We start from the raw sequence: 20,402 nt of genomic DNA, 5'->3' as shown, positions 1-20,402 counted from the left end.
AACAAAACACAACAAATGCATTTTGTATTAATGATCTTAAAATAATCATCTCATTGTAAAATTAGAAAATGCCTTTGCATTAAATAAATTTGATTAACTTTTAACGGAAATATCAAAATATTCAATAGTTCAAAGCTTGAAAAGCTGCTATAACTAATTTCCTAAATATATTCCCCAATTATTACTGTATTACCTGGAGGATAAATATATGCTATGAGTTCAAATATACACTGGCTCCTTCCCCCATCAGATTCAATCACTCAACTACACACAGGAGCAATTTATAGCGGCCAATTAACCTACCAATCCACATCTTTAGCACGTGAGGGGGCATATACAATTCAGAGAAAGACATGAAAACTCCACATAGACAGCATCTGGAGACAGATTCAAAGCCAGGACACTGTTCTTGCAGGGAATGTAACTAAGAGATAGTGTCCTATAATTTGTGTACTCTGGATTCCGCTCTCTGTCCATCCAGTTCATTTCCCCCACACATTAAAAGGTATATTTTCAGCTTTCTAGTCCTTGTGTTCCAGAAGAATACTGCAATAATCCAACCTGCCTGAGTGAGTCATTTGTCTTCTACCTCACCCACCCACTGTGAAACTGAATCACTAAAACTGGCTCTTGTGAGTAAGATCTCCAGAGTGCATGGCCTACCTAACAAAAATGCAAACCCAACCCTAGAAATGCTCTGACAGCTAGTTACGACATAATCTCACACTGACTGGATGGTAAAAACTTTGAATATCTGTGAAACCAGTAACAATTCTACACTTAAAAATAATTATATTCTGTTAAGATTAATCAAATTTTAAAAATGTGAAATCTGAAGGACAAAATGACACAAATATTTAAATATCTTAAGTGGAATTCACAAAATAATTACATAGTGTACAATCAGTGTTAACTCTCTGAAATTGACCAATTTTTCTCTGGGGTCACTTCCCTCTATAGAAATGAATGAAGTCATAAACTATGCCAAGTCACACCTGGCACAATAGTAGTGGCCATATTTCTCACTATAACTGTTGGGAGACTGCAGGATGTGACAAACCCACTGCCAAATTTCATAAGGAGTTAAATAATCAAATATGGTCAGAATGATAATACTGAAGACTTCATGATAGTTCAACCCAATGGCCTTTAGAAATGTTTGGATTATAAATCTGGTTCTTCTTGTTTAAAAAAATGTTATGTACTGCTACTGTAAGAACATACCTTCATTTAAACTTCTTTTAAAACTACTGACTAATGTTTCAGACAGCCTCCCCTCTCCATATCTTACTGAATTAGAATTTTATTAACATCTCAAGAAAGCACATTGGAATGTTTCTATCTTTATCACTCCTGTATAAAGAAAAAATACTACAACCAAATCTGCCATTTTATAATGCCTTTGAACAAATTAACATTTTTATAGGGAAAAGAATTATATTTGAATGCTGCCAATAGCTGATGAAAGGGAGATGACTGGGTAATTCAGTGGTCAGTTAGAGGTGGTGACGACAAGATTTATGCATAGCTATCTTCCACTAACTGTACATATTCTGAAGAAATTGCTGTTTTAACAGGGAGCAGTTGAGGTTTCCATTTCCTTTGCTGTTTAAACAGATCATCTATGCTGAGAAATTTAATGATTCCTGTGAGCCATAAATGCTGTCCAAACAACTAATTGGATGACACAATGTTATCAATATAAAACCAACATAAGATCACTGAAGAGAGCAAATCAAACGCACTGAAAAATTTCTGCTAAATTTTAGCCTCTGGTGTACATGTAGAACATAGAACACGACAGCACAGTACAGACTCTTCGGTCCACAGTATTGTGTTGACCTTTTAACCAGCTCTAAGATTAACCTAACACTTCTCTCCTACATAGTCCTCCATCTTTCTTACATCCATATGCCTATTTGAGAGTCTCTTAAACGCCCTGACTGTATCTGCCACTACCACCATCCCTAGCAGGACATTCCATGCACGTACCACTCTGACATCCCACTATACTTCCCTCCAATTACTTTTAATTGCACGCAATACTCCAAGTGTGGTCTCAAGAGTGTGTTATAGAGCCTCAACATCGTATCCCTGCTCTTATATTCTATACCTCTAGAAATGAATGCCAACATTGCATTCACTTTCTTCACAACCTTTAGGGCATCTTGTACAAGGACTTCCAAGTCCCTTTGCATCTCTGCATTTTGAATTCTCTCCCCATCTAAATAATAATTTGCCTGTTTATTTCTTCCACCAACACTTTCCAACATTGTATTTCATTCACCACTTCTTTGTCCATTCCCCTAAACTATCTAAATCTCTCTGCAGGCTCCGTTTCCTCAACACTGCCCGCTCCTCCACCTATCTTTGTATCATCGGCAAATTTAGCCACAAATCCATTAATACCATGGTCCAAATCATTGACATACATCATAAAAAGCAGCGGTCCCAACACCAACCCCTGTGGAACTCCACTGGTAACTGGCAGCCAGCCAGAATAGGATCCCTTTATTCCCACTCTCTGTTTTCTGCCAACCAGCCAATGCTCCACCCATGCTAGTAACTTCCCTGTAATTCCTTAGGCACTTATCTTGCTTAGCAGCCTCATGTGCGACACCCTGCCAAAGGACTTCTAAAAATTCAAGTACACCACATCTACTGCATCTCCTTTGTCTACCCTGCTTGTAATTTCAAAGAATTGCAGTAGGTTTGTCCGGCGGGATTTTCCTTTCAGGAAACCATGCTGGCTTGGGCCTATCTTATCATGTGCCTCCAGGTACTCCGTAATCTCATCCCTAACAATCGATTCCAACAACTTCCCAACCACTGATGTCAGGCTAACAGGTCTATAGTTTCCTTTCTGCTGCTTCCCACCCTTCTTAAATAGCAGAGTAACATTTGCAATTGTCCAGTCATCTGGTACAATGCCAGAATCTACTGATTCTTGAAAGATCATCATTAACACCTCTGCAATCTCTCCAACTACTTCCTTCAGAACCAGAGGATGCATTCCATCAGGTCCAGGAGATTTATCCACCCTCAGACCATTAAGCTTCCTGAGCATCTTCTCAGTCGTAATTTTCACTGCACAAATTTCACTTCCTTGTCACTCTTGAACGTCCGGTATACTGTAGCTATCTTCCACAGTGAAGACTGATGCAAAATACACATTCAGTTCCTCTGCCAGCTCTGCATCTCTCAATACAACATCTCCAGCGTCATTTTGTATTGGTCCTATATCTACCTTCGACTCTCTTTTACCCTTTATATACTTAAAAAAGCTTTCAGTATCTTCTTGGATATTAGTTGCCAGCTTCCTCACATAATTCATCTTTTCCCTCCCAATGACCTTCTTAGTTTGCTTCTGCAAGTTTTTAAAAGCTCCCCAAATCCTCTATCTTCCAACTAGCTCTGGCTTCCTTATATGCCCTCTCTTCTGCTTTTATTTTGGCTCTGACTTCACTTGTCAGCCACGGTAGTGTCCTTCTTCCCTTTGAAAATTTCTTCTTATTTGGAATATAACTTTCTTGCACTTCCCTCATTTTTCACAGAAACACCAGCCATTGCTGCTCTGCTGTCTTTCCTGCAAACGTTTCTTTCCAGTCAACTTTGGCCAATTCCTCTCTCATGCCATTGTAATTTCCTTTATTCCAATGAAATACTGATACACTGGATTTTATTTTTTCCCTCTCAAATTTCAATGTGAACTCGATCATATTGTGATCATTGTTCCCTAAGGGTTCCTTGATCTGAAGCTCTCTTATTACCTCCGGCTCATTGCACAACACCCAATCTAGCACAACCAATCCCTAGTGGGCTCAACAACAAGCTGTTCGAAAAAGTCATCCTTTAGACATTCTACAAACTCTCTCTCGAGGTCTAGTACTGACCTGGCTTTCCCAATCCACTTTCAGGTTAAAATCCCCAACGGTTATCATGACTTTGCCTTTCTTACATGCCTTTTCTATCTCCTGCTGTAATTTGTAATCCACACCCCGGCTGCTGTTTGGAGGTTTGTATACAACTGCCATTAGGGTCCTTTTAGCCTTTCCATTTCTTAACTCAACCCATAGACACTCTTCACCTTCCGATCCTATGTCATCAGTTTCCAATGATTTAATATTATTTCTTATACACAAAAGCCACACCACCCCCTCTGCCTACTAACCTATCTTTCTGGTATACCGTATATCCTTGGATGTTCAGCTCCCAAAGGCAGCCATCCTTTAGCCAAGTTTCAGAGATGGCCACAAAGTCATATTTGCCAATCTGCAGCTGAATTTCAAGATCGTCCATTTTATTCCTTATGCTGCATGCATTCAAATACAACACTATCAGTCCAGTATTTGTTGCTTTCTGTTTTAACTGCACCACGCCTCTATTGCCCTTTAACTCATGCCACTGGCTTTGATTAAGCCTCATCTCCTGCCTGTTCTTTCTATCATCTCTGTTGCACACTTTGATTTATTTCTGTTTTCCCCTTCCTGAGCCCTATCACTCTGTTTTCCATCCCCCCCACCAAATTAGTTGAAACCCTCTCTAACAGCTCTACCTATCCAGGCTAAAAATCTTTGAGGAATTATTTTGCCTTTTCCTTACTCAAAACAAGCAGTTTGTAGGATGGGGGAAGAGGCAGAACGAGCCTCTTGTTGGATTTGGAGTAGGCGAGAGGAGAGGAGCTGGAAGCCAGGAGCAGATGGGCAGTGATTTGGCCACCACTGCCCGCCCACCAACTGGAGAGTGCCGTGGTTAAGGGTCGAAACACTCAGTGAAGGTTGGGAACCACCTGATGACATCTGCTCCTGGCTGAAGGCTATGGTTACCTTATAAGGTAACTGGAGAATGCACCCTAACAAGTGTATGTAACAAGAAATAATCTGAAGTCAATCAAACTGGAAAAAAAAACTCATGAATCTACTTTGCTATTGCAGAGATCTTTGGTTAAGTTGAGCACTATTTTAACAACAACTTAATAATCTGTATGACAAACTACTTAATTCGCCACAAGAAAAGTTTAATTATATTACATAAATGCAAGCCAGGTTATCACCTTTATTTTCCCTTGCTCAGCAGAACAGCCAACAGGAGTACTTCTTCCCAAAGCTACACATTGCAAGGAATCAAAGAGGGGCTTGGCTAGATGAGAATTAACAATCCCCGAATGCACAAGGAGTTCTCGAATTTCAGTCAGTATTTCATCCACAGAAAGGTTCTGGAATTAAAAAAATAAAAACAGATTAAAAACATCCTTGGAAAATTCTCATTCAAAATCCATCCTTTCTAAAAAAAAATACTCCTTAAAATCAACCTCTTCAATGAAGCTTTTGATCATCTGTCCTTAATACCTTGAATAACTAACAATCAACTTTTTTCTGATAACATATTGCAGTAAATAGCTTTGGGACGTTTAATTATGTTGCAGATACAATACATAAGCAAGCAGTGGATACCTCTTCCAAAATCATATTAATCAGATGCTATGCTCTATTCAAGAGAATACAGCTGAGGGAGCGTGGAGAGGGGAAATGGTGGACAATATGGAGGACAGAGAGAGAGTTTGGTCTCTTTAAGGAATAAATTGCGAACATATGCTGGGTTAGCAAGCAGAGGATATCAGATCACCAAGAGCAAAAAAGTCTGAAGCTTTTCCTTAGTGCAGAAACCCATTATTGAAATAATGGTAGAAGGAAAATTCTTGTCAGCACTGAAAAATGGAATAGGTAAAATAGTATGAAGGACATCTAAATGAAAAAACACAGTAAATTATTTTAAAAGATAGGACAAGTGTCCCTCAATTTTACCATGTTACTCCTGAAATTGTCTTCCCCAAAAAAAAGTAACACATTTCAATTTTTGAATATCATAACTAAAATTTATCATAATTGGATGTTTGTGAAGAAAAAGTATTTCAGGATATATATTGCATACATTTCTCTGACATTAAATTTGACCTTTGAAGCTTTGAAATTTACACTGCTGTGAAATTTCAACATGAATTGTACTTCGCCAAGAGGAAAAAGAGTAGTAGAAGAGTTAAAGTAGATAACACAAACTATGGTCAATAGACAAGCTTTGAAAAGTTGACTTTTGAAAGCCAGCAGCCAAGGCAATGTAGATGGCCACAGGAAAAATTGTTTAAAAAACTGGTCAAGAAAATTAAGTTTATTAGTGGAGCAGATCACAAACACCAGGCTTCAGTAATTGAAAACATAAAAGCAGGTTTAATCCATTTAATTTTACACCTTTCAAGAGCATGTATTCTCAGTTCTATAGTAATAGCAAACAAAATTTTACACTGAATTATCAAATCAATAATACTGGATTGCATTTAAGTTCAATTTATAAAGAGTGACAAGAATCCAGTGTGGGGGAAAAAAAAGAGGCCAATCCTGTTAATCTTTTAGTTCCTTTCTTTGGGCCTATAGGAAGTATGAAAGAGAACAAAATTAACTTCATTTCACATCATGTTCAACCAAGAGGATAACTGGTGACTATTTTCCAGGTCTCTACAAAACACAAGTGCTCAAAGAATTTCAACTGCAAATTACTAGTGATTCTACTGCAATTACCTGTACTAGGCAAAACAAGATTTCTGGATTAAAGGCTCCTAACACTGGACTGCAGGTGCTATCATGCTGCTAAGGACAGCGGCACAATAATGAAAAATATACCTGTGGAGAAAGTTCCAAATCTGCTCTCCCAGAAGGAAGCGAAGCATGTAAGCAGATGGCTAGTAAAGCTTCCAGCAACCTGATGCTCTGCAATGCCCACTCCTCCTCTGTTCTCTGTAGTTCTGGCTCCACAAAATCCCAATCCTCATCACCTTCTGCAGCAGTACTCTGCTCATCCAAATGATTTGCTGATTCCTGGACAATTTCTGACTCTGATTTAGTTGATTCCTCACTATTGCTGACATCGGATGCATCTTTATTGGCCATCAGATCTGAAGATGAATGTAAGGAAATGTCTAATTGTTCACGATTTTCACACTGAGTTAAGGTTCCTACTTTGTTTTCATTTCCATTGTCCATGATTGTTTTGGATAGCCCCTGAATAATAATCATCAGCAATCTATGACAGGCCTCCAGACCACCTAGTTTATGGAATTGCTTCTGGAATAAAACATTTTTCAAGTAGATTGAACGACATACGGACCACACATCTGCTGCACGTCTGATATGCTCTTTTGAAGGTAAAACAACATTGTCTGGTGATAAATGAGGAAGCACATTACCCACAGGCTCGCTGGCTGTGCTATCATAGCCAGAGGTATCTTCAGAATCGTTAGCAGATTCACGATCAGATTCAGGCTCTTGACTGATGCACATAAATGCAACACAGAGAAACAGGTTTATCACATTTATATGGATGTCTACATTTCTGACTTTCTTCTTTTTGGGGTGAGATTCTTTCAGAACCTCATAAAACCTACTTAAGCTCTGCTGCATCTCATTTTTATGTGGTGCAGTGTGTTGGCTACTTGCAATATCACTGGTACTAAAAGCAGAGTCCTCTGTATTAGTCTCTTCATCCTCTTCTCCATTTATACGTTGATCTCCAAGGCACAGGATTAAAGTTTCAAAAACCATCAAAGCACTGGATCTAACGCAGTCTAGATAAATTAATTCTGTCATCTGATTTAATCCACTGCAGCTCAAAAAGAGGCTTCTAATCAGCCTGCAAAAACAAACACACATTTGTTATGCAAAACATACCTAATAATCCAAATTTTCATTGATATACAATCTATCAAGTAGAAATCAAAATTCATGGGTTCAACACCAGTTAGGAAAAATTAATTCCTGAATAGAATGACAACCAACGAAATAAATTACTCTGTCTTCATGTTTCTGTCTTTACTGTGATTTTATATAATATTGTTTATTGAATTGAATTATCTGATCTGACTGAATAACGACCCCAATTAAAGGGTGAAATGAGTGCCTTGAATCGTATTAAAAATGCTGTTGTCATTATATAAACTCACATCACATATGGGAAATTATCTAACTTGCACATAGGGTCAATCTATCTAATTTGAAAATATATGACCTCAAACTCTCACTGCTTACAAAGGAGCAGAATTTGGGAATGGAGAGAAATGAATACAGAAACAGACGGAGAAAGACCAGAAGACCACAAGACACAAGAGCAGAATTAGGCCATTTGGCTCATCAAGTCTGCTCTGCCATTCAATCATGGCTGATCCTTGTTATTTATGAGACTCATTCATTATAAGGTGAGCATCATTATATACCAAAGGGATCTTGTCTGCAAGGAATTTGTACATAGTTCCCGTGCCCGTGTGTGTTTCCTCTGGGTCCTCTGATTTCCTCCCACGTTCCAAAGATGTACAGGTTTGGGTTAGTGATTAGTTGGTGCCTATGCCTTTCAACATTTGAAAGGCTTCAATGAAATCCCCCTCATCCTTCTAAATTCCAGCGAGTACGGCCCAGAGCCATCAAACGTTCCTTATACGATACCCGTTTCATTCCCGGAATCATCCTTGTGAATCTCCTCTGAACCCTCTCCAATGCCAGCACATCTTTTCTTGGATGAGGAGCTCAAAACTGTTCATGATACCCAAGATGAATTCTCACCAGTGCCTTATAAAGACCTCTTAAAATGAATGCTAACATTGCATTTGCCTTCCTCAACACCAACTCAACCTGCTAGTTAACATTTAGGATATTCTGCACATGGACTGCCAAGTTCCTTTGCATCTAAGATTTTTGGATTTTCTCTCCATTTAGAAAATAGTCTGCATATTTACATCTTCTACTAAATGCATGACCGTACATTTTCCAATATTGTATTTCATTTGCCACCTTTTTGCCTATTCTCCTAATCTAAGTCTTTCTGCAGCTTACCTGTTTCCTTAACATTACCAGCCCTCTCCACCAATCTTTGTATCATCTGCAAACTTGGCAACAAAGCCACCTAAATCATTGATATAAAGCATAAAAAGAAGTGTTTCCAACACTGACCCCTGCAGAACACCACTAGTAACTGACAGCCAACCAGAAAAAGAATCATTTTATTTCCACTCACTGCCTCCTACCAATCAGCCAATGCTCTAACCATGCCAGTAATTTTCCTGTAATACCATGTGCTCTTTAACTTGGTAAGCAGCCTCATGTGTGGTACCTTGTCAAAGGCCTTCTGAAAGTCCAAATATACAACATCCACCACATCGCCTTTATCTATCCTACTTGTAATCTCCTCAAAGAATTTCAACAGGTTCATCGGGCAAGATTTTCCCTCAAGGAAACCATTCTGACTGTGTCCTATCTTGGCCTGTGTCACTAAGTACTCCATAACCTCACCCTTAACAATTGACTCCAACATCTTCCCAACCACTGAGGTCAGGCTAACTAGTCTACAATTTTCCTTTCTGCTGCCTTCTTCTTTTCTTAAAAGAGGAGAGTGATATTTGCAATCCTCTAGAACCATGCCAGAGTCCAATGATTCTTGAAACATCATTACTAATGCCTCTGCAATCTCTACCGGTACTTCTTTCAGAACCCCAGAACCCTAGGGTGCAGTTCATCTGATCCAGGTGACTTATGCACCTTTAGGTCTTTCAGCTTTTTGAACACCTTCTCCCTTGTACTAGCAACTGCACTCACTACTCTTCCCTCACGCTCTTCAATACCTTGCACGCTGCTAGCAAAAACTCATTTCAGGGAGGTAGCACCACCATTTCAGGGAGGTAGCACCGCCCCCCCCCGCCCCTGGGGTCGACCTCCAAGGGTGTATGTCATACTTTGTTTAGTGATTTTGTCTAATCTGTAAACCAAGTTGGGTATATGCAGAAAATGTGACATTAAAATATGTACATATATTACATTATCATGTTTATTCTATTACAACTTTAAGCAAGTCTACAGGGAGTTTGGTGTCATCACGTAGAGTAGCTCCTTAACAGCTAGCTAGCTAGTTTAAATAACGTTAGCTACACTAATGAACGAATGACACCTGTTCAGCTCACCTCAACATGTCTTTTACATTTTAACCCACCATGGGCAATGGAAAAGTCACTGTTGCAAACAGTGCAGCGAGCAACACTGTCATTGTTTTTGAGGTCGACTGTAAAGCCCGCCCACAGAGAAAACTGATAGGTCTACTTAGCACAAAGAGAGACCAATCAGGATGCTCGCTCTCCCTCGCTCTTTCTCTCCCTCTCAAAAAAATCAATTTACGGGATATTGGATATAATTTCCGGGCATCAGGGAGCCGTTATCAATATGCGGGAGACTCCTGGAACTTCCAGGAGAGGTGGGATGTCTGTGCTAGTGAAGACTGACGCAAAATGCTCATTTAGTTCATCTGCCTTGTCCCCTATTACAATTTCTCCAGCCTAGTTTTCTAGTGGTACTATATCCACTCTCTTATTTTTTTAGATACTTGAAAAGGCTTTTTCTATCCACCTTGATATTGTTTGCTAGCTTGCTTTCATCTTCTCCCTCCTAATGATTCATTTCGTTGTTTTCTGTAGGTTTTTCAAAGCTTCCCAATCCTCTATATTTCCGCTAAATTTTGCTTTGCTGTATGCCCTCTCTTTTGCTTTTACATTAGGTTTGACTTCCCTTGCGTGCCACAGTTGTACTATTCTGCCATTTGAGTAATTTCTTTTGTTTTTGAAATATATCTATCCTGCACCTTCCTCATTTTCCCAGAAACTCAAGCCATTCCTTCTATGCTGCCATCCCTGCCAGCATCTCCTTCCAATTTACTTTGGCCAACTCCTTTTTCATACCACTGTAATTTCCTTCCACTGAAATACTGCTATGTCAGACTTTGCTTTCTCCCTATCAAATTTCAAGTTGAACTCAATCGTATTGTGATCACTGTCTCCTAAGGGTTCCTTTACCTTAAACTCCCTTATCACCTCCAGTTGATTACATAACACCAAATCCAGTAAAGCTGATCCCCTAGTAGGTTCAACAACAAACTGCTCTAAAAAGCCATCTCATAGGCATTCAACAAATTCGCTCTTTTGAGAACCATTAGCAACCTAATTTTCCCAATTTACCTGCATTTTAGAATCTACCATAACTATCATAACGTTGTCCTTTTGTCACACCTTTTCTATTTCCCATTGTAATCTGTAGTCAACATCCTAGCTACTGTGTGGAGGCCTATATGTAACTGCCATCGGGGTCCTTTTACCCTTGCAGCTTCTTAACTCAACCTACCAGGATTCAACATCTTCTGATCCTATGGCACATTTTTCTAAGGATTTGATGCCATTCTTTACCAGTAGAGCCATGCCTTCCTATCGCTTTGATAGAATGTATAGCCTTGGACGTTCAGCTCCCAACTATAACCATCCTACGGCCATGATTCAGTGATGGCCATATCATCATACCTGGCCATCTATAAAAGTGCAACAAGATCATTCACCTATTTCTTATACTCCATGCATTGAGATATAACACTTTGAGTACTGTATTTGCAATCCTTTTTGATTCTGCATCCCTAATATACTAATACTCACCATGCTGGCTGCATTTTTGAGCCATCTGAGGAATCTGTCTGCCATTCCTGATGTCTGACTGCATGCTATCTTGGCCATTCTCTGCTGGAAACAGAACCTGGATCAGAAGTCCAGACTTAGTTCCTTCAATTGAATTTGTTTATCCTCTCATTGTCCACTTTATAGCCACCTTCTCTGGGACTGGGAGAACTGTTTAAATTGTGCAGGAGTAAACTTGGTTCACTCCAGATCTGACTGGATTTAGAACCGACTATATGCTTATTCATGTCCTTCCTGACATTTTGAAACTTGCTCTGGTTCACTTCACAACAGCTTTGTCACCAAGAAAAAGCAAGGGTAAAAAGATCCTGTTGTGAGTCATATTATACAGGCCTCCAAATAATGGCCAGGATGTGGGATACAAATTACAATGGGAAATAGAAAAGGCATGTAAAAAGGGCTATATTACAGTAGTCATGATGACTTCAATATGCAGGTAGACTGGGAAAATCAGTTGATGCTGCATCTCAATTTGTAGAATGCCTACGAGATGGTTTTTTAGAGCAGCTTGTGATTAAGCCTACTAGGGGAAATGCAATTCTGGATTGGGTGTTATGTAATGAACCAAATTTGATTCTAGATCTTAACATAAATGAATCCTCAGGAAGGAGTGATCATAATCTGACAGAATTCACCCTGCAATTTGAGAAGAAGATGCTGAAGTCAGATATACTACAGTGGAGTAGAAGGATTTACAGAGACATGAGAAAGGATTTGACCAGAATTGATTGGAAAAGAACACTGGCAAGAATAACGGCAGAGCAGCAATGGCTGGAACTTCTGGAAGCAATTTGGAAGGTACAGGATATATACATCCCAAAGAGGAAGTAGTATCCTAAAGGCAAGATAACACAACCATGGTTAATAAGAGAAGTCAAAGCCAAAGAGAGACATACAAAAAAGCAAAACTTAGTAGGAATTTAGAGGATTGGGAAGCCTAATTGGTAGAGGACACCAGCAGGGATGATGGCAGAACAACAATGCCTGGAGTTTACAGGGACAATTCAGAGGTGCAGGATAGATACTGTACTTCCCAAAAGATGAAGAAGTATTCTAAAGGGAGGATGAGGCAACCGTGGCTGACAAGGGAAATGAAAGACAGCATAAAAGGAGAGTGCATACAATATAATAAAAAAGTTAGAGGATTGGGAAGCTAAAAAAGTTCTATGTAGAAAAAAGATGAAATATGAAGGGAAGCTAGCCAATAATATACAGTAAAAGATACCAAAAGTTCTTTCAAATACATAAAGAGTAAAAGAGAGGTAAGAGTGGATATCAGAAAACTGGATAATGACCACAAGGTATAGGAGCAGAATTAGGCCATTTGGCCCATCAAGTCTGCTTTGCCATTTCATCATGGATGATTCAATTTTCCTCTCAGCCCCAATCTCCTGCCTTCTCCCCATATCTGTGGTGGCCAGTGCGATCATGTTTGCTGTTGTGTGCTGGGGCAGCAGGCTGAGGGTAGCAGACACCAACAGAATCAACAAACTCATTCGTAAGGCCAGTGATGTTGTGGGGATGGAACTGAACTCTCTGACGGTGGTGTCTGAAAAGAGGATGCTGTCCAAGTTGCATGCCATCTTGGACAATGTCTCCCATCCACTACGTAATGTACTGGTTGGGCACAGGAGTACATTCAGCCAGAGACTCACTCCTCCCTTGAAGGGTCAGACACCCTGAGCCAACAGGCTGGTCCTGGACTTATTTCCTGGCATAATTTACATATTACTATTTAATTATTTATGGTTTTATTACTATTTAATTATTTATGGTGCAACTGTAACGAAAACCAATTTCCCAGGGGATCAATAAAGTATGACTATGACTATATCTCTTCATGCTCTGACCAATCAATCTATCAATCTCTGTCTTAAATATACATAAAGATTTGGCCTCCACAGCTACCTGTGGCAAAGAATTCCACAGATTCACCACTCTCTAGCTATAGAATTTCTTCCTCATCTCCATTCTAAAATGACATCCCCCTTTTCTTAGGCTGTGTCCTCTGGTCTTAGACTCTCCCATAATTGGAAACATCCTCTCCACATCTACTCTATCAAGGCCTTCAACCATCTGATAATTTTCAATGAGGTCACCCCTTATTCTTCTGAATTCCAGTGAATACATGCCCAGAACCATCAAACACTCTTCATATGACAAGCTGTTCAACCCTGGAATCATTTGCATGAACCTCCTTTGAACCCCCTCCAGTTTCAGCACATCCTTTCTAAGATAAGGGGCCAAAACCGGCTCACCATACTCCAGTGAGGCCTCACCAGTCCTTTATAAAGACTCAGCATTACATCCTTGCTTTTATATTCTAGTTCTCTTTAATGAATTATAACATTGCATTTGCCATAGTTACCACAGACTCAACGTGCAAATTAACCTTTAGGAAATCCTGCATGAGGACTTCCAAGTCCCATGGCATCTCAGTTTTTTGTATTTTCTCTCCATTTAGAAAATAGTCATCCCTTTCATTTCTTCTGCCAAAGTGCATGACTGAATACTTCCCGACACTGTATTCCATCTGCCATTTCTTAGGCAGATTAGCAGAATGAGCAAAATCCTCCTGTAGCCTCTCTACTTCCTCAAAAATACCTGCCCCTCCAACTATCTTCATATTGTCTGCAAACTCTGCAATAAAGCCATTTATTTTATCATCTGAATCATTTACAAATAATATAAAAAGAATCAGTTCCAAAAGACCCGTCTAACACCTCTAGTTACCGCCAGCCAGTCAGAAGAGGCTCCCTTTATTCCCATTATTTGCCTCCTGCCAATCAGCCACTGCTTTATCCAGGCTAGAATCTTTCCTGTAATACCATGGGCTCTTAAACTTGTTAAGCAGCCCCATGTATGGCACCTTGTCAAAGGCCTTCTGAAAATCCAAGTACACAACATCAACTGATTCTCCTTTGTCAATCCTACCTGTTATTTCTTCAAAGAATTCCAACAGATTTGTCAGGCAAGATTTTCCCTCGAGGAAATTATGCCGACTATGGCCTATTTTATCATGTGCCTCCAAGTACCCTGAGACCTCATACTTAATAATCAACTTCAACATCCTCCCAGCCACTGAGGTCAGACTAACTGGCCTATAGTTTCCCGTCTTCTGCCTCTCTTTCTTCTTGAAGAGTGGAGTGACATTTGCAATTTTCCAGTCTTCCAGAACCATTCCAGAATCTAGTGATTCTTAAAAGATCATTATGATCTCTTTAACCACCTCTTTTAGAAGACCATCTGGTCCAGGTGACTTATCGACCTTCAGACCTTTCAGTTTCCCAAGAACCTACTCTCTACATATGGTAACTGCACACACTTCATGCCCCCTGACACCTGAAACTTCCACCATACTGCTAGTGTCTTCCCGTGAAGATGATGCAAAAGTTCGACCACTAGTTCATTCTGCCCTATTACTACCTCTCCAGCATCATTTTCCAGTGGTCCAATATCAAGAGGGAGCCTCTCTTTTACACTTTATGTATCTGAAGAAACTTTTGATATTAACTTTCTTTAATATTATTGGCTAGCTTACTTTCATATTCCATCCTTACCTTCTTAATGACTTTAGTTTCACTCTGTTGGTTTTCAAAAGCTTCCTAATCCTCTAACTTCCCACTAATCTTTGTTCTATTATATGCCCTCTCTTTAGGTTTTACAGTGGCCTTGACTTCCCTTACTAGCCATGGTTATGTTATCTTTCATTTAGAATACTTCTTCCTCTTTGGGATGTATACACCTGTACCTTCCAAACTGCTTCCGGAAAATCCAGCCATTGCTTCCCTGCCAGTGTTCTTTAGCAATCAATTCTGGCCAAATGCTCTTTCATGCCTCTGTAAATCCCTTTACTCCACGGTAATACTGATACATCTGACTTTAGCTTCTACTTCTCAAATTTCAGGATGAATTCTAACAATTTATGATCCCTTGCCCATTAGGATTCTTTTACCTTAAGCTCTCTAATCAATTCTGGTTCATTGCACAACACCTAATTCAGAATACCTGATCCCCCAGCAGGCTCAACCACAAGCTGTTTTGAAAAGCCAACTCGTAGGCCCTTAGAAATTCCCCCTCCTGTAATCCAGCACCAACCTGATTTTCCCAATCTATCTGCATATTGAAGTCCCCCGTGACTATTGTAACATTACCCTTTTGACATGCATTTTCTATCTCCTGTTGTAATTAGTAGGCAAATCCTTACTACTGTTTGGGAGTCTGTATACAACTCCCATCAGGGCATTTTAACCCTTGCAGTTCCTTAGCTCTAATCACAATGATTCAACACCTTCCAACCCTATGTCACTTCTTTCTAATGATTTGATTTTATTTTAAACCAATAGAGCAATGCTGCTCCCCTGCCTTCCTGCCTATCCTTTCGTTACAATGTGTATCCTTGAACACTGGAGAGTTGGTAATGGGAGACAAAGAAATGGTTGACGAACTTCCTTATTTTGCATCAGTCTTCACTATGGAAGACACTAGCAATATGCCACAAATTCGAGTGTCAAGGGCAGATGTGAGCTGCTATTACAAAGGAGAAGGTGCCTGGGAAGATTAAATATCCGAAAGTAGATAAATCACCTGAACTAAATGGACTACACCCCAGGGCTCTGAAACAGATAGCTGAAGATTGTGGTGACATAAGCAATGATCTTTCAAGAACCGTAAGATAATGAAATGGTTCTGAAGGACTGGAAAATTGCAAATGTCACTTCACTTTTCAAGAATGGAGAGAGGCAGAAGAAAGGAATTTATAGGCCAGTTAGCCTGATTTCACGAGGTGGGAAGATGTTGTAGCCCATTATTAAGGATGAGGTTTCAGGAGGATGAGGTACTTGGAGGCACATGATCTCCTTAAGGGAATTTTGCCTGACAAATCTGTTAGAATCCTTTAAGGACATAACAGGCAAGATAGACAAAATACTGTCAGTGGATGTTGTTTACTTGGATTTTCAGGCCTTTGACAAGGTGCCACACTAGGCTGTTTAACAGTATTAAAGGAAAAATACTGGCTGACTGGCAGGAGGCAAAGAGTGGGAATAAAGGGAGACTATTATAGTTGGCTGCTAGTGACTACTAGTGCTCCGCACGTGTCAATGTTAGGACCACTTCATTGCACGATATATGTGAATGATTTGGATGGTGGAATTAATGGCTTCGTGGCCAAGTTTGCAGACAATACAAAGATAGGTGGAGAGGAAAGTAGTGTTGAGAAAGCAGAAGTCTGCAGAAGGACTTAAATTGGGAGAAAGGGAAAAGAAGTGGCAGGTGGAATATAGTGTAGGGAAGTGTATGCTCATACACTTTGGCAGAAGGAACAAATGCATAGACTATTTTCTAAAAAGGGAGCAAATTCAAAAATCAGAGGTGCAAAGGGAGTCCTTGAGCGGTATTCCCTCAAGGTTAACCTGCAGATTGACTCAGTGGTAAGTGTTTGCATTCATTTCAAGAGCACCAGAATATAAGAGCAACAGCAATGCTGAGACTTTATAAGGTACTGGTCAGACCTTATTATGAGCAATTTTGGGCCCATTATCTAAGAAAAGATGTGCTAGCATTGGGGAGGGCCCAGAGGAGGTTCACGAGAATGATTCCGAGAACCGAAAGGATTAACATATTAAGAGCATTTGATGGCTTTGGGCCTGTATTGCTGGAGTTCAGAAAAGTGCGGGGTAATCACATTGAGACCTATTGAATATTTAAAGGTCTGGATGTACGGAGGATGTTTCCGTGGATGGGACCAGGACCAGAGGGCAGAGCTCACTCTAGAGGGACGTCCATTTAAAGCAGAGGGGAGGAGAAATTTATTTAGCCAAAGGGCCGTGAATCTGTGGAATTCTTTGCCACAGGCACATGTGGAGGTGAGGTCATTGAATATATTTAAAGCAGAGATCGATAGATTCTTGATTAGTTAGGGTGTCAAATATTACAGGGAGAAGGCAGGAGAATGGAGTTGGGAGGGATAACAATTTTTAAAAAATCAGACATGATGGAATGGTGGAGCAGACTCAATGGGCAAATAGCCCAATTCTGCTCCTATGTCTTATGGTCCAAGAATCCAAATGAAGAGTGACATACAGTTAAACCTAGATCAAATCCAGATTTCCCCAGGCATCTCTGTCCTTGCACCATCTCATTCAAAAAAGCTATTTTCATTATAACAAAATTATTCGTCTGTACAAGAATGGCATACCAATGAAAATCAAGATATAACATTTACTCTTTAGTTATGGAAGAAAACAAGATCCAAGGATTGTAGGATGGTACTGAGTTAAGATGGCAAGAGGGATTTGAAAGCAATTATGATTTTAAATCAATAAGGTACTTAATCAGAATATTGCAATTAAAGACAAACTGGTTTCTTCATAGCACTCAATAATGTTACAATTTTAACTCAATTAATTAGTTTTCTTTCCACCAATTGTTTGAAAGTATATTCTACTATTTTTTGCAAGTCTACCTGACCATCCAAAGTGGAAAAATGTTTCTTTCAATCTGCAACCTCAGTACATAGATTTAGCACATTAAGACACAGTTTAGTTCAACCGCAGGGAGAACATGCCATTGTGTGTGAAATTCAATTCATATATGTCTGGTCATTAATGCCAAAGGGGGAAAAAATTCAAAGAATCAACCTTGTCTACAGAGGAAATTACAATACTTATTTAGATTTCCGGCATTTGAAATCTAACAAAATAGCAGATAAAAGTAATCTTAAAATGGAAAGTACATTAACTCTGTCTTCAATCACACAATTGAGAATTAGCAATTATACACAGTTATTAATTTTAGGAATTTTCAGGAATGATTCTCTGCATTTACTTTTAGTATTACATGCTCTTAAACAACACATCAAGACAAAAATCTCTGGATGAGAATTGTTTTCATGGTACCTCTACTCCACAAGTGGATCTAAATTAAAAGGAAAATAGCAGGCTTTATTTTTTTCTTTTGAAATCATAATTGAACAAGTGTCACAATGGGAAAATTACCATTTTAGAGATCAGAATGAAACATAACCATGCAAGGACTTAAAAAGCAGCATGGGACTCAAAAGATAAAAATGAAGCAATCCTAAAAATCTAAATGTAGGAATTAATTTACAAGCATGGACAATTTCTATTTGATGACCACTGATTGATATTGCCTGAGGTGGCTGCATGAGGGTCTACCTTCTGGTGTTACTGTACTGTTCCCAATAGTGCAGTAATACACCATTAACAAAGATTCAAAAACCTGCCAAGTTTCAGCTACAGCTGAGTGGAACTACTACTTTTGCATACTGGTTTAAGCATGCAATCTGTACAGAACTAATGATCTTATCACTAAGTGTTGCTTTCTGAGGAAGCTCTCAGCATCAGGGCTAGTTAAGAATTAACATATTTTAGCCATCTGGTGGTTCAGTGTCCTTCAGTAAGATAACCCACACTGGCATATTTTCACCTCAGTCTGAAAATGTAGATACACACACAGCCACAAGGCAACTTTAGTGCTAAGTGACTGCAGTGCGATCCCTTTATAAGTTTCAATTTACAAATTTATCAAATGAGAATTCCAGGATTGAAGCATTAGACAGAAACTGCAAATAATTCACACCAAAAAGCACAATGATTCAAAATCTAAACTTCAAAATCAAAAATATAAATGGCCATCATATTGTATTCAATTTTAATTTCATTTTGAGTCCTTACCTTCATCAATAAAATACAGAATGATTACAGTCGACCTTCACTAATCCGACTACCTGTAATCCGGTTCCTTCGATAATCCATCACTGATCACGCTTAATGTGATCCTTCTGTAATTCTGCATTTTCACTAATCCAACACTCCTCAGGTCCCAATGGTGCCGGATTGATGAAGGTCGACCTGTACCACATTTCCTCTTGCACTCTCAAGACAACACAAATCACTTTAGCACAAGTTTATGCTTTTGAAATGCTATTGTAATGGTAGCAAAGCAATTACCAAATATAAAACACTAGATTTTGCAGATGCTGGAAATCTTGAATGACACACAATTCTGGAAAACTCAACAAGTCAGGCAGTATCTATGGAGGGGAATAAACAGTCGATGTTTTGGGCCAAGACCCTTCATCGGGACTGGAAAGGAAAGGGACAGAAGTGAGAATATGGGGACAGAGGGGAAGGAGTACAAGCTGGCAGGTAATAGGTGAGAGGAAGGAGAGTTGGGGAGGGAAGGGGTTGAAGTACGAAGCTGGGAAGGAGTAGCTCGAAGAGATTAAGAGCTGAAAGAATCTGATAGGGCAGTGGACAAAGGAGGAAAGGGAAGGGGGGGAACCATGATGTGATGGGAAGAAGGGAAGGGGTGAAAGGGTAACCAGAATGGGGGAAAAGAGAGAGAAAGAGGGAGAAAGGAGGGGGCTGAGATCGCCAAAGATGGAGAAACTGACATTCATTCCATCAGGTTAGAGGCTACTGAGACAAAATATCAGATGCTGCTCCTCCAGCCCGAGTTTGGCCGCCTGATGGCAATGGAGGTGGCCATAGACAGACATATTAAAATGGGAACAGGAAGTCAAATCTACAGGAGATCCTGCCTCTTGCAGTGGATAGACCAAAGGTGCTCGACAAAGCAGTGCCCCAATCTGCATCAGGTCCCCCAATGTAGAGGAGGCCACACTGGGAGCACCAAATGCAATAGATGAATAGAGAACACACTTCTGTTAACAGTGGAAAACAAAGACCAGAAAACCTGTTTCAGATGGTAGGTCAAAGACATGTAGTGACAGACACCAGATCTTCTCTGCCCTTCAAAGAGTGCTTTGCATTCACCCATCATTTTGACGTCTCATCTGAAAGACTGCCTCAGTAACACTTCCGCTGGCTGCAGC

General features: G+C 39.7%; 1 protein-coding gene across 2 annotated transcripts in view; it reads right to left on the bottom strand.

Annotated features, from left to right (window-relative positions):
- lyst (lysosomal trafficking regulator) overlaps positions 1-20,402 on the bottom strand; it is a 297,915-nt gene that overhangs the window by 144,635 nt on the left and 132,878 nt on the right. For both annotated transcript variants that reach the window (XM_063039530.1, XM_063039526.1), the window contains 2 exons: positions 6,675-7,680; positions 5,054-5,215 (listed from right to left, as the gene is read on the bottom strand). In XM_063039530.1, the coding sequence (XP_062895600.1) occupies positions 5,054-5,215; positions 6,675-7,680 (1,168 nt within the window). The remainder of the gene's footprint in view (positions 1-5,053; positions 5,216-6,674; positions 7,681-20,402) is intronic.

This window comes from Mobula hypostoma, chromosome 2 (assembly GCF_963921235.1).
Source record: "Mobula hypostoma chromosome 2, sMobHyp1.1, whole genome shotgun sequence".
Taxonomy (NCBI): Eukaryota; Metazoa; Chordata; class Chondrichthyes; order Myliobatiformes; family Myliobatidae; genus Mobula; species Mobula hypostoma.
This window is presented reverse-complemented; position numbering and strand designations above follow the sequence as displayed.